The sequence below is a fragment of the Sprattus sprattus genome (assembly GCF_963457725.1).
Source record: "Sprattus sprattus genome assembly, chromosome: 8".
In the NCBI taxonomy this organism is placed as follows: Eukaryota; Metazoa; Chordata; class Actinopteri; order Clupeiformes; family Clupeidae; genus Sprattus; species Sprattus sprattus.
In genome coordinates this window covers 4,366,017-4,381,718 of record NC_137927.1, presented here as the reverse complement: position 1 = coordinate 4,381,718, position 15,702 = coordinate 4,366,017, and the positions used below count along the sequence as shown (strand labels likewise).

General features: G+C 43.3%; 1 protein-coding gene across 2 annotated transcripts; it reads right to left on the bottom strand.

Moving 5' to 3' along the window:
• Window positions 1–248: 248 nt before the first annotated feature.
• Window positions 249–9,764, bottom strand: pitx2 (paired-like homeodomain 2; the record flags this gene model as incomplete). Of its 2 annotated transcripts, XM_080843992.1 has the most annotated exons (4): window positions 249–812; window positions 1,974–2,170; window positions 7,242–7,310; window positions 9,752–9,764. In XM_080843992.1, 3 exons carry the CDS (start codon window positions 7,285–7,287, stop codon window positions 249–251), a joined length of 807 nt encoding a protein of 268 aa, XP_080700118.1. The 2 variants fall into 2 exon arrangements, with proteins under 2 accessions (XP_080700118.1, XP_080700117.1); XM_080843991.1 differs by lacking the exons at window positions 7,242–7,310; window positions 9,752–9,764 and adding an exon at window positions 2,935–3,127.
• Window positions 9,765–15,702: the final 5,938 nt, after the last annotated feature.

Genomic DNA, 15,702 nt, shown 5'->3' with positions numbered 1-15,702 from the left:
GTCCCAAATCCGAAATGTCAAAAGGAACAACTTTATAAAATAAAGTATCCTAAATGCTGCACACGCCGGTGTGGGACAAAAAAAATACTTATTAGAAAATGGCTAATTAATTACTTCCGACAGAGTTTGAAATTCCGTAGGGATATCGCTTGCTTTAGTGGTTTGTCTTTTAGTGCTCCTTTTGTTGAATGAAAATGAAAAAGTAGTCCCTCCTTCCTGTGATTCTGGACTTGTGAAGTCAGCGGTAGTTAGACTGGTCTATCCACAGCGTACTGGCATGCACTGAGATTGGAGCCCGGATTCTGAACGCTGGCATATCCAAAACTCGAATGCTGCTTTGCCTTCAGTCTCAGGCTGGCCAGACTGGAGTTGCAAGTGTCCCGATACACGTAGGGAGGCGTCGGCGGAGCGTAAGGACACGTCGGCGTGGGGACGCCCGAATTCAGGGAGGGATTGCTAAGGTTGTTCAAGTTGTTGAGGCTGTTGAGGCTGGATCCCGGCACGCCAGTCACTCCGGAAGGGACCATGCCTGATGACATACTCATGGAGGAGATGGAGTTTGGTGGGGAGAACATGGTCTGCGAGGAGAGGGGATTGACATTCATGGAATTGAAGAAAGGGAAGCTTTTGGTGGACAGGGAAGCGGACGTTAGGCCCTTAGCAGCCCAATTGTTGTACGTGTAGCCTGGGTACATGTCGTCGTAGGGCTGCATGAGTCCGTTGAACTGAGGGCCGAAGCCGTTCTTGCAAAGCTCAGCCTGTTGATTCCTCTCCCGTTTCCTCCACTTCGCTCTGCGATTCTTAAACCACACCTGAAAAATAAATGATGGTAAATGGCAGCATTTTATTTAAATCAGTCAGAGAGGCGTGGAAAATATTTCTATGGGAACTGGATAAACAGAAATTATTTAATTTACAATGAGATTTGAAAACTGTTTAATATACGTGTTATTGTGTATTAGGATATAGATTAATTAAGTCTAAACGGCTGATAATGCAACCAAGGCTAAAGCATGTTCTACAAAATAAAGAAGTGTAAGTGTACAGAATGTATATACATCTTTGGTCCACCACGTTAATCTCCCGACATAAATAAATAAATAAAATGTGTTTTCATATTAGTTTTCCTAGCATTTCTACAGAAACAATTATATCATCATTACATACACGTCTTGTGCTCTTTGAATTATGCATAAGGTTTGCTTTTTCTGCAACGCTTATTCTGAAATGCTGTACGGGGCCTGAGCTGTTTTTATAAGTGCACTAATTAGGTCATTTTGTGTTTTAAATCCAACACTTCATCCCTCAGCGTCAAGTGTCACTAGGTCATTTCACGGCTGCTTCATCTCTGGATGTGTATTCCTGCAGAGGCGGAGACCGTGTGTAGTGACCTTAAAGTGTACAACACGAGAATGACAATCACAAAATCCTAGCTTTGCACCTCTTTCACGGTGACCAACTAGTGCCTTTAGAGCGATATGTCATCGTTGGCGCGTCACTTGTGTTGATTGCGAAACATCTCTGTAGCGCCCTAATTGGCCCTTCGCTTAACAATGACAGGACGCGGGTCAGGGCCGAGCTTGGAGGAGCGATAGCAACTTTGCCCTGTTATTGCTCTCTGACAATCCTGCTTTTACTTTGTTGCTTGCGCATCAAGCAAGCTGTCACTGGAACATGTCATCGAAGTTTAAGTACAGTTAAAATTAAATACATTAAATATCACGCATTCCATATCTCATCGATAAGAAATTGTCAGCCTCATTATACATAGGCCCATAAATGCCCACGCCCGTAAATTATTTACTGAAAATAATTATACTTAATTGAACAAAAACAATGCAATCTTGTTTTCATTATTACTATTATACGGTGATTATGGGTGGTAACGATGCGCCGACTGAGTTTAGGCTATGGGCCTTTACAATTCTGTCGCATTCGAAAATATGACGATAAATATATTGTTTAATGCTCACCCGCACTCTGGCCTCCGTAAGATTCGTCCAGACAGCTATCTCCTCCCGTGTGGACATGTCCGGGTAGCGATTCCTCTGGAAGGTGGCCTCGAGCTCCTGCAGCTGCTGGCTGGTGAAGTGCGTGCGCTGTCGTCGCTGCCGCTTCTTCTTTGGGTCGTCGGAGGAATCGTCATTTTTACTCTGACCCTTTTCTTTTTCTAAACAAAATACAATACAAAAACAAAACCGGTGAACTCAATGTAATTTCTTCGAATTTGTGTTTAAACATAAATATTGCCAAGTCAATTTGAGTAATTAAGTGATTCAATTTACGTTATTGGATGAAACTCTTCCGATTTATTTTTTAAATAACTAAATATACCACTAGTATATGATATAAAACCTACTTATCGCGCAAATGTACGCACTGTTTTGTTTGACTATTTGGGTGTCAACTCCTCTACAATACACCTCTACAATTCAGAGACATTGTAAATCACTTGCTAAGGAATCCCGTCCAAATCAATTAGCCTCCCGTGGCTGCAGTACAGTATATTCACTCGTAACACTGTGCCAAAAAGAATGTATTCGAGCCGTGCGGTCAGGTAAACAGCTACAATCCCCGTAAAATCGTAACACACACATAAAACCGAAAATAAACAAACAGCTGCTCCATTAAGTGCACCAACACAATCACACACATAGGCTATACAAACGCATCAGCATACACACCCTAGCGTGTACAAACTCTATCTCTCTCTGTCTCTCTCTCTCTCACACACACAAGCATGCTGGCGCTGGCTCCTGTGCACATATTGAGAAGTATTTGCACTCTATACACTGTTACTTCCTTGGACTGAAAGACACTGAATGAGAAGACGATTGTGGGGAGCCATCTTTTGTTTGTCGTGATCTCAACGGTGTATAAAGGTTAGCCGCGTCTCCGTTTGCCAAACCTCCACGACAGCAAGTCAACTCTTACCTACAGATTCTGGACTAGAACTGTCCGACACGGTGTGCACCTCTAGCCTGTGCTTGGTGTCCACAGACCGCTGCAGCGGTTGTAGAGTTGAAGCCATCGCAAGTGGCGTGTGATGTAGGGAAGCGAGTTTATTCCCTGGGATATGGTGATGGTGTAGGTGCTCCAAAGTCAGCGGATCCTTCATAGAGTTCATTGATAAGGTAGCCAAGGCAGCAATGATTCCCCGTCCGATCCCACCACGCAAGCGGAAAAAAAACAGCAGTTGAGAAGGCGTCCGGAGAGTTGAGGGTGATGAGGTTTACAAGCAGCGTCGCTCCTCTTACAATTATCTCGTAAAGCAACTCTCTGCTCAGATGGCTTAATGTGTCTTAAAATAAGTCCTCTATGAGCCGCGTCGGAGGAAAGGAAAGGCTTTCGCTCGAAGCCGGAGCAAACAGATAGCTCGGCTTGATATCGCTTGCAGCAAGGAGTACCAGAGTGACAGGGACAGGTAGATGATATTATATCCGCGGGTACACACACACTCTCTGCCTCGCACACACACATGCACATACTACGGTGCTTGCCGATAATTTCAGCTGTTCGACGCACCCAGTCTGTCCAACAGTGGCTCTCTCTATACCCTGACGTCACACAAGATCCTCCTACTTCTTGACAGACCATCAGAGCCCACACGACGGAAAGAGGAGAACACTGCCCGTGTGCTCCCGAGTGCTTGTGTATTTTTCCTTCGCCGTGAAAACATGTAAAAAGAGATCGGACACACGGTGTACCCGCAGTGTCCCCGAGCCTCATTCGAGGAAGCATGAACCCTGGGCCCATTGCACCAGTCTTAGCGCAGCCATGCAAGGCCTTATGTGACAGCGCTAAGAAAATAGTAATTGGTATCACCCTCTTACTCGGATAAACTACTCCGGGCTCAACTTTGCATTCATTATCTGAAGTTTCAGATTGGAGCCGAAGCAAATCGCGAATCCACCCCCACTGGTTCCCCCCTTAAAGCAAGGCCTCACAGGCGCGTGCAGTAGGCTATAGGATGGTAACATCACTCGTAATTTCACTATGTATGCGAAAGGCGCGAGGCTCAATTAAATTGCTCACATGCAAAATATAATCAACCTATGATGCTGGGGATTGCAAATGACTTTAGATGACGATTGTCGTCTTCTAGATTGTCACTCTATCATATTGTCCTTCTCATACAAGAAAAGTCTACGTTGAAAAACTAAGTTGTGTGGACATTTATCACGCTCTGGGTCAATCACGTCAAGTGTCTGCCATTTTGTAAACTATGAAGCGATGTGCTCCAGTCCCCTGTTGAGGGACATATTAATGACACTTCCCATCTTTATCTGCCACTTAAATGACGCGTTTTAGCTGCACTTTGGCGAGGCACCTCGTCGGGAAGCGAGCCTCTTCTGTTTGGAGTGGTTTTTAATCTGATAAGACACTCATTTGCTTAAGAATTTTAAAAGGAGGCTTTCAGTGACGTCCAGGTCTATTCTCAGCGACATTTCTTTCTTGAATTTTCTTGTTATGACCCGCTGCAGGGGGTGTATTCCACACTACTAACTATCCCATGCCAAATGAATCCTTTATTTGCACTTATAAAATACAAATCTGGACATGACCAGGGTTTCAATGGACCGGAAAAATATGTATTAGACATATTGTGCCCTATGTTGACATGCTCATCAAGCTAAACGTTGCACTCATGAAACGTTATGTATTTTTTAATAAACTATTGATTTACCACATAATACTACTACTACTACTACTACTTATAATACAAATAATAATAATATCAATAATAATAATAATAATAATATAATCTTATAGAAAGCACAGGTAGACTGTAGTGTAGAACCATGCAGTTGGCGCAGAATATAATCCATGTATGCAGACTTTATTCCCCCCCTCCAGCCAATCTCCTGGCTAGAGGCATCACTGCCACAGCACTAAAATAATCCCGTGAAAGCCCTTGATATGTGCCTCATTTGCAGTCTTATGGGAGAGTTTAGGACTAGGGAGAGATGCCACATCGAGATCTAGGTTTCTTCTCAGACGTGTCCAAGAAGAACCCTTAAGGTTTTTCCGTGTTTATCGTTATTGTCACGAGAATGGGGGAACGTGTTTTTTGACATGCCTTGTATACCTTACCCTTTCCCCTTTCTTGCGGTTTCATTCCCGGCCACTAACAGCAGTTGCTCAGTTAGGTTATGTGTTATTTTCGTTTTGAATACAACTGTTTCTTGTCTATGGTTGATGGACCAATGGAATGTTTAATAGGTCTTTCCTCAGCCATACTTGGACGCACTGTGTGTCCATGAGTGATACAATACGTTTTCTAGTGCATTGCACCGAGATGAAAGAGATTTATGGCTGAGAATACTATTTCTTATAGAACATTTATTTGTCAAGTAATTTTGAAAAGTGCAGTCGTGTGGACAGTCATAAATTACTTATTAACGTAACCTTAAGCCGCGTCCGGTCTCTAATTGTTCGTGGACTATATAAACCAGCCGCCCGAAATTTCTATGGAACTTTTTGTACTAAAACGAAATCATTTGTGAATTATTTAATTAGCTAATGACATAGTAAATGTGGTGACAGCCTGCTACAAATAATGCGTAAAATTGTGCAGCGTTAACACAATTGGGGACGGATAGGCCAGGAGATTTTAATCGCTTGAATCTTGTTCAAAGTGATACTAGATTTGGACTGGATTACTCCTCTTTATTCCCGACGCACCTTCAGAATGCCAGGGTTGTCTTGGGCGGAAAACTGGCCAGGACGCACAACACCGCCATTCATTACTGAGTCAGTCAATATGCAGGAGACGACAAAGCTTCTTCCATAGGATTAAGAGGACATCAGATTCATCCATTAGTATATTCCTGCTCACGTAGAAGCATTTATTATGCATTTAGTTTTCCCCCGAGTCAATCTCACGAGGATCGCATACATTACCGTGCTAGAAAACACTGAAAAAGAGATCATCGATAATCAAGTTGTCCGAGTGTCTTTTTTTCTTCTTCATCTCTTTGCTTCCGTTTGCATTTAAATGAAACGATGCGACACTTCCGACAGTAATGACCTGTTTATATATCATATTTATCTTATCAGTGGACCAATCATCCGCAGATTACTACCGTCGACTGGCTAATTTTTCCTTCAGTCAACTAACCCCATATCAGCATGCTGCGTGCTTTTTCGGTTATCTTTGAATTGGTTTAATGAAGAAGGAATTGGCGTAAATTGAGAGGGGGGCAGTCGCGCGCCCTGGGATATCCTACTTATTAACCCACGGAGAATGAAGCCACTTGAACACGGGACATTTAATGAAGCAAATTTAATTTGATTTTTGATTGAAATCAGCCATTTTAAGACATGGTTAACAGAAACGAAACATGCCAGACTGTTGATTTTGTCAACTGATTTTGTAGAAACATCGCAGAGATTATATAGAAGCGGCATGTATTTATTTATATATTTATGTGTTATTTTTAGTGGTTTAGGAAGGATTGGAACCCATAATAATGTGTCAGTTGTCTGTGTTTGTTAAATGTGTGTCAAAATGGGTGCGGACTCGTCTACTGCAAACAAATAAAGTAGCCTTAACCTTTGTCTGTGCATTCACTCTTAAGTGACGCGGTGTTGGAATATGATTCAGAATACTCTTTTGTTAGTAACAAATAAAAGTAGGCTACTTTATGAATACTTTATATTGCGTATTGTTCTAAGTCCGGGCACATACACGCACTCACACACCAATAATGTAAGTGCATTTCATGGCACCGTGAAGATCTCTGTATCAGCATGAGAAAATTCTTTCAGAAATATAACTGCATAAATAAACGTCATAAGTAAATTCATGTAGGACGTTCAACTTGTCAAAGATATATGCTACATCAACATCATTCATGTAGTCCTGCATTCAGTCACTCTGTGTTCTCCTTTCTCCGATGCATTAAGACATGACCACCAGGTGTCGCTCTAAGACCACAGACCTTCAATCCAAGGGCTAAGCCCTCTTCTAAATGTCAGACTTATTTTAGAACCATCTTACGCCCATTCAAGTGAAGCAGGGACGTACATGCATACATACAACGACTAATGAAAGCAGATCGTTTTATTTAATATTTATTTTTTTATGTATTTACAGCAACGCGGGGTTTTACGATAGGTTTCCACCGAAGCCATAAGGATCCTCTCCAATATCCCACTGTGTTCTAACTCACTGTTTTGGGCAAGGGAACGGAAAACACAGACAGACGAGCCACGGCGCGCTGCAGCCTGTTACTTACCTAGTTGCGCACACGTTGACGCAAGCTTGCGGCAGTGGGAGTCCATTATAGTAATTACGGAGAAGGCCTCTGAAAAACACAAACAAAATCATTCATTACAATTTTTGTTGATGCTGCAGTTCAAAATGTTTTTAAACACAGTGCAAAAATAAATTCGTTAACATAGTAACATATTTCGTTTGAATATATTTTGTTTTTAAATCATACATCAACTAATATGGTTTTACTTATTATTGATGTCATGAAGACCCATTTCGGCCAATGCACCAGCGGCTCAGAAATGGTGCGTGCAGCCATCTCTCTCGCTTTCTCTCTATCTCCCTGAGTGTGTGCGTGTGTGTGTGTGTGTGTGTGTGTGTGTGAGCGTGAGAGTGTGTGTGTGTGTGTGTGTGTGTGTGTGTGTGTGTGTGTGTGTGTGTGTGTGTGTGTGTGTGTGTGTGTGTGTGTGTGTGTGTGTGTATGTGTGTGTGTGTGTGTGTGTGTGTGTGTGTGTGTCGAAAAGCAATGCGGCAGTTTGGTGCTGGAAGTTGAGTGATTCTGCAGTAAAATCACAGGATTAGTGTGTGATTGAGATGTCTTTCGGTGGGTTATTACAAAATTCATTATCACAGCTCCATGCTAACCCGATATGAAGTTACACAGATGGGCTTTTATTAGTCCAGGCTTCTGCTGTTTGCTTATGATAATTTTTTGCTGAAATTTGCATGCAATCCGGCTGTTAAGCGTTTTCCCCTACCCTCTCCCCACCAGTGTGCGGCTATGTATGTCTACGGATCTGTCGCTGCGTTTCCTGCATCCATCTGTGACTGCACTCAGAGGCCCGAAACAGTGGAGGTGATGTTTGATTGTCTGTATCTTTGGTGGCATGTAGACCCCCCCCCCCCCCCCTCTCTCTCTCTCTTTCTGCGTGTGTGTTTTCGCACCTAAATCGCCAAAGTAAGGCCTGACTTAGGCCTGCCTGGTTAACAGACCTGAGAAATGCATAATCAACTATAATAACGCTCACAAAATGCATCTCTGCTCATGGTTCCGAAGCGGTAACAGGCCCGTGAGCAGCATTTCTCCAATGGCGTGTGCTGAGACCGACGACGGACGTCTTAGAACATCTAATACGCCAATATTAAATATGGGTAACTGGAACGTGTAACCTTGTGCTACTTGTGATTTGTTTAATCCTGCAGGGAAAACATAAACGTAATTTATAATAGAAACGACGTAGTAATTAATATGCGACATTAGGCAAATCAGTGGTCCTGAAACAAATGATTTTCTTCAGCGAACACGGCCGGCCTTTACATTAGGCTATAACCGACCATACACAGATCTATGCACCAGTTGGAAGTTCATGGACTTCGAAATATTTATAGCAAATAGATTTATGTGGATTTATAAAGCAGTCGTATAAATGTCTTAATGGATATTTCAAAAAAAAAAATAATAATAATAATAAAAAAAACTGGATTTGGTGGCCACAGTATGCACCCCAGCATTATAATTTTGAATAAGAATTTAATTGTAAAAGAAGAGTTTAATTGTGTTACTAAAATGTGATTGGATATAATATTATATATTATAGTACCACTATAAATACACGATTAATGGGCTAGGTTATAGGCTAGGCTACTTGGTAGTGGGCTATACAAATAATAATAATTATAATAATGCTAGTACTAAAAATACAACTAATAATAAAACATATTATTAGCAGTAGTAGCCTAATAACCAAATAATACTACACAAGTTATTCTCCTATTCGTAGATTCTCTTTATATCCCATTCCATTAGTTTTTTTTTTTTGTTCTACCTCACAGGGCAACATTTCTTAAATAAAACAGACACAACTTAGGAAACTAAACATGGCCATAGTAAAAAGCCCGTCAACTCCTTCGCTTTTACACAGCTGTGCTAGAGCCCTTGATTTGTACAGAGATCCAAATATCGGGCACAAGGTATAAAGTAAAAGGAATATTTATTACCAGTGACAATAACATTTCTAGTTTTTCATTACCTTACCTACCAGAAGAGCCTTTATGTTACTTGTTTGGAACTGCTAAATATGTAGTCTAAGCTAGTTTCTTAACGTCACCTTTATAAATGCAATGTAGCCTAAAAATAGTTTTCAAACAGAACAGGGTTGCTTAATGTGAGTCCTTGGCCTTTAACGTTGCTGTGTTTATATCAAGAAATGGATCACTTCTGCTAGCACATGCATGTGTGAGAATGCTACCTCGCCGTAGCCATATGTTTTCGTGTTAATTAAGAGGGCCAGGCCATGAAGACTCGTCCACTGCTTTAGCCTTTGAGCGCTAACGATGCATCATTATCATCCTGCGGCTCGCGCTACAACCTGCCAGGACCTTCACTTATCATCCCCGCGTGCCCCTCTTCCCCGACCGCCGAGTCTCCCGCTAGAGGCAGACAGATTAGGCTGAAAAGGAAAACCCGATGCGGAACGAATTCCGTTACTCGCATGAACTCACATCTCTGGACAGCGAGGCCTCCGCACTTACCACAAGTTGTTGAAACACTGCGGGTGTTTGAGTCGTCTCGTGGGCGCTGTTTCCTGGTGAAGAGGTAAATCCCACACCGATAATCGCGCCGTTAGCCACGCGGTGAAGTCCGGACCGTGCGTATACAAGTCCCCAATACAACGGTGCAGAAAATAACTTAAGTTCGCGGAGAAGACTCAGTTCCACTGCAAGCTCAGAACCGCACTGGTGTTGTGCGTGAGTACCACGTCTCTCATATCTTGCAATCGATAGCAAACACGCATACGCGCACACATATGCACAGCCGAGCGTAAAATTCTGACGCGAGGCGGCCAGACAGACGTCGTCTTTTTCAGTGAGTCGCACTCTCCCCGCGCGCACAGACAGACAGTGAGTGGTCCGTATCCCCTCTCTTGAGCTTTGAGCCTGACCGCGTGGGTGTGTATGTGTGTGTAAAGAGTGTGTGGGTGTGTACATAAGCGTGTCTAGTGAAAGGGGAAAAAACTGCGCAACACGATCCGTGACCCATATAATCATTTCAAAGCAAGAATTATTAGAACATAGTTAATAATAGTTATATCAATTAGTAAACAAAGGTCGCTGTTTATTTCAACAAGATCACGAATGAAATCACTAATTTAAAAAAGGTAGGCCTAAAATTGCAGGTCTGCTATGTCTTTGTTTTTATTACCGGAATGAGAAAATCGTGTTAAAAACGTCTCTCTTTTTCAATAAAATAACTCTTTTTTATATATATTTTGATATGATAGCCTATTAGGATGCATATACGTGTGCTACATTTATCATCTATTGTATAGTAGCATGTATGCTAAAAGCTCAGTTTATGGATTTAATGTTAATTTTTCAATTAATAACAAATTCCTTGCATTCATAAAACAGTCATTGCACTGATGAGATTTGCGGGTGCGTTTTACTGCTAAAGGGGTCTGCGTGAAACAGTCAGAGGTTTGATAGACTTTCGGTCTTTTGATTTGTGTAATCATTTTTATATGATCGACCTACAAAGAGCTCCATCAGCTCCTTATGAAATCATGAATTCCTAAAAATCAATTTCGTCTCCCGGCGGACCGCTTGGCCATTTATTTGCAAATAGTAAGGCAAGTCACTGCGACGACATGTATTATTTAGGCCAAGTCACATAGGCTAAACAGGCCAACAGTTTTTACAGGCCTTATCCCAGTGAAAGTTCGTAAAAAAATATTAGTAAGATTACGAATCTCTCTGTGGGCCCGCGCGCGTGTGTACGAGCGCGCAGATGAAGCGAACAGCTGGTTGAGATGCAAATGTCACTGAAAGATTCGCGAGCTGCAGACTCATTTTAATTCGCATCTCAAGTGAGCCAAGCAGACCGGACGTACGTTTCACGTGCCTAATCCGCTTTTTACATTTTTAGTCATACACCCGTTAAACAAGTCATTAATGCGCCCGGCCACGTGGGAATTTCAGAACTGGGCGCGCTGACACGCTCATTTGGCCGAGCGTCAGTCGTCACATCAAATTGGACACATATTTTTGATGAGCATAAGTCGGAGTAGGTGTGCTGTGATTCTACAGCAAGATTCTTTTTTATGTTATGCGCGTTTATACTTAGGAGTTTGGTGTGAAACATTGTGCAGAGACTTATAAAGGATAAAATGTCAATTAGACTCCCAAATGTGACAGATGCAAGGTTTATTTAATTACGCCGATTCACAGAGTAATGCTCTCGAATAGTTTTCTTTGAAGAACCAAATCTCTACTATGAATGATTTATAAATAGCCTAAGGCAATAAATGACCTTGCTAGCTGTTTGTTTATAGTTTAGCGCAGTGTGTCTCTGACGGCTTTTAGGGTCAGATCATCCTCCAAAGCGTGACCTGTAAACACGAGCCCTTGAACATCATAACAAATTGATGAAGACAGCGCCCGTGGCCCAGAGACCTCGCCACGCTAAAACATCAGCTGTAGTCTGCTAGCACATCGTGCCAAGCCCGCGCTCATCATATCTAAGCACGCGGCGTATCTCTCCCAGCAGCGCGCTTACCTTCATCTGTAGAGATGAAAAAAAGAGAGATCCTTCACTCTTTCTTTCTCACGGAGGGGAAAAGGTGTAAAGGAATGCTCGCGAGTTCAGAAAAAGGCAGCCGCGCGGAGACTCTTGTGCCTCGGGGGCAAACCGACGGCTTCTTTTCATTTCAAGCACTTATCGATTCGCTGTTGTCATCTTTGGCGACGCAGAAGGACACTTGAAAGAATTTTTGCCTCGGCTTGTGATGTGGGAGAAGAGGTGACCCCCACCAGGCGCTGTGCAGACTCTTAACCAGCACATCAACCACTTGGCTCTTCCAGACACAGCCAGCCATACATATGGACATTAGAATAGAGTTTTATTCCCCTAACTATTCTGTTTTCTAGGGCAACCCTGAAGAAATGGAAATCCTTCGCACAGATAATAAAAGGAGCGCTGCCAATTATTTGGTGTCACACTGGCTATTCTTTTATGTGAAGCTGTATAGGCATTGGGGACATTTCTCATCTTTTCAAAATGTCATTATATGGAAATTGACAATATGTTATTCAGTAGTAGAGCCTGTAGGTTATAGTTTACAGAAATTGATGTTGGACAATAACCTTTTACAAAGTCAAGAAGTGCTGTTAAAGGGATTTAATGATGGATAAATGCAGGTTGCATTAGTCAGTCAACGGCTCATAAACAAGAACAAAATAAACCGATTGCCGCCTACTTTAAAAAAAAAAAGATCTGCTCGACAACTGAAACGACATTGTTCTCAGACGCAGACTGAATCTTAGAAATGTAACATCCCTGGTCTTGCTATAGTTGTCATAATTATCCAAAATTTCTTACAGCATATAAAACGGGTGGCAGTAAATCCATCACCTCGAAAAATAAAATTATTTCTCTCTTGATATTACGAGCTAGATAAATAGCATGTCTCTGAAGAGGGGAGATAGTGGAATACTTGGCACGGATCTTTCCGCTTTTACCCACACGATAGTTCGTGACATAAGGTGTAAGAGATGTTTTGGATTTTTTTTTAAAGGTTTATACCCTCCGAAGTGCAAGATTAATAGTTTGGCATAACAAATTATTTTTCACGGGTTCAGTTTGGAGCGTGTCGGAACGCTTCCAGCTCTGCACACGAGGAATCAATTAAATAATGATTAAATCAGACTGTGTATATGTGAGCACGAGTAATGTGGCTTTGTGAGGGAAAAAATCCATCGTCCTTTGGAGCACTGCAGTTTTTTTTCTGAGCGCAAAAAAAATTAAAATAAAATAAAATATCAATTTCCATGCAATGTTGCCGGCCCAGGGGCTTGTGTCTCTGACTGCACTTCGTTGTAGCACTCCACCCACGTCAGTTTAATCAAGGCCATCAATTCACCGGGCCTGCAGTATTTAAACTCGTTCGGGCCCTTGATTCTCTTTGATTGGCTGGAAGGGACTCCTTCTGCCGGAGAACTCGAGGCTGGAGACTGCTCTCGAAAGTCGCCTGCTCCACTGTCTGGCCCCATGCGCCGCAGACACTTAACAACATTTGCAGTCAAACGAGGGTTTCCAAAGCCACAAATCTTTAAACAAATCAGTTTATGTACTGCTAATATGTTAGACCAAAAGTAATGGCTTGGAAGGAGACTTTATTGTGGGTGTAACTTTCTCTACTATGCTACTTTTGTTCAATTCCAAATAGGGAGTCTGGGGCAAGGGCTGAGAAGAGGGAGAGGGAGAGAGATGGAGATGGAGACGGAGAGAGACGGAGACGGAGAGCTTCAGACAGTAAAATGCACAAAGGAGAGAGGGGTTTATGCCTCTGTATATTAAATGGTCAGTCTCAGGGGGGTTGTTTTACAGTGCATGCGAATGACTGAGGAAAAATCTGAGGTGTCCCCTGAGTTCCCCAGGCCGCACACTGACCGAGCCAGCTAACAGAGAGAGAGAGAATGGGATGAGAGAGAAAATACATGGTGAGGGTGAGGGATATTTAGAAATAGAGATTGAGTGTGTGTGTGTGTGTGTGTGTGTGTGTGTGTGTGTGTGTGTGTGTGTGTGTGTGTGTGTGTGTGTGTGTGTGTGTGTGTGTGTGTGTGTGTGTGTGTGTGTGAGAGAGAGACATAGATAGATAAAGAAAGTTACATGGAGCAAGAGAGGCCTGGGTGTTGGTTGCACGTGATGTAGCAGCCCTGCTCAGACATCTCCCTCTCTCTCTCTCTCTCTCTTCTCTCTCTCTCTCTCTCTCTCTCTCTCTGTCTCTCTCTCTGTCTCTCTCTCTCTCTCTCTCTCTCTCTTTATCTCTCTCTCCTCCCAGAGGCTGCAGTGTATGTTTAAAAAGCACTCGGCTGTTTCGTCTGCTCGCCCCATGTAATTACCATCTCATTTGCCCCCCTCCGAAAGGGCCGTGCTGATGTCATGGTGGTTTTGGACTTCCACTGCTGGCTCCTTCACTCTGCCAGGTTCTGGGCAGAGAGAGAGAGAAACAGAGAGAGAGAGAGAGAGAGAGAGAGAGAGATAGAGATAGAGAGAGAGAGAGACAGAGAGACAGAGAGAGAGAGAAAGAGAGAGAGAGAGATAGAGACAGAGGGAGCGAGAGAGAGAGAGAGAAACGAGAGAGAGACTGAGAAAGAAAGAGCCGGGCTCAGTTTGAAGTAGTTTACCGTGACACAAGGCATGAGATTGTCTGTCAGCACCTTAGCTGGCTGTAGCCATTTACTTGTTTGTTGCATTGATGCAACGGGGATCAATAGGGAGAGTGTGTGTGTGTGTGTATGTGAGTGAGAGTGAGTGACAGACTGTGTGTGTGTGCTAAATATCACAGACGACAACAACCAATAAACAAACCTGGGGTTAGGGTAATTGTTTAAGAAGGCAACTACCGTGTGTAATGTGCTATCTGACCTGTCAGCATGCCAAAATCAGACCTGGCGGCGTGTGTGAGTGTGTGAGTGTGTTTGTTAAACACCAGACAACAACAATTGATAAACAAACCTGGGGTGATCGTTTAAGAAGGCAACAACCGTATGTAATCTAACCCGTGTCGGCATGCTAAAATCACTCCTTATGGGGGCAAGGGGTGCAATGTGTGTGTGTGTGTGTGTGTGTGTGTGTGTGTGTGTGTGTGTGTGAGTGCGTGCGCGCGCTCCGCTCATCACTAATGCTGAGAGGGAGCCGTAATTGCTGGGGTGCTCACGGCGGATCGATGGGGCCACGGGGGGACTCCCGCTGTGCCAGCGCCACTAACCTGCCGAAGGGGAAATCGTCCAAGAATGAAATTGGTGTAATCAAACGACCATGATGTCTGCGCGCGTCAATAACATGTAAAAGAGACGGACGACGGCACACTCAGGTGCAGCAGGGCCCGGAGGGGTGCTGCGCTCAGTCTAATTGGTCCACTGTGGCAGATGAGGGAACGAGGGATGAAGTAGACCCTGAGACGGGAGAGAGAGAGAGAGAAACAGAGGCAGAGAGGGGAGGAGAGGAGAGGAGGGAAGAGTTGAAGCAGCTTATGTCAAGAGGTGGCGAGGAGGGAAAGGACAGGAGGGTCTGTCTCAAATCAAATTAGCCTGAAGAGTGGGCTCGCCATCAACAACTCAGTCTTTTGTCTTATCTATGCCTTCCTGGCTTTGCCTCTCACTCTCCCCTCAACTTTAGCAGTGCAGATCTCTGTGCTCTCCCTTCAACTTTAGCAGTGCATATCTCTGTGCTCTCCCTTCAACTTTAGCCATGCAGATCTCTGTGCTCTCCCTTCAACTTTAGCAGTGCATATCTCTGTGCTCTCCCTTCAACTTTAGCAGTGCATATCTCTGTGCTCTCCCCTCAACTTTAGCAGTGCATATCTCTGTGCTCTCCCTTCAACTTTAGCAGTGCATATCTCTGTGCTCTCCCTTCAACTTTAGCAGTGCATATCACTGTGCTCTACCTTCAACTTTAGCAATGCAGATCTCTGTGCTCTCCC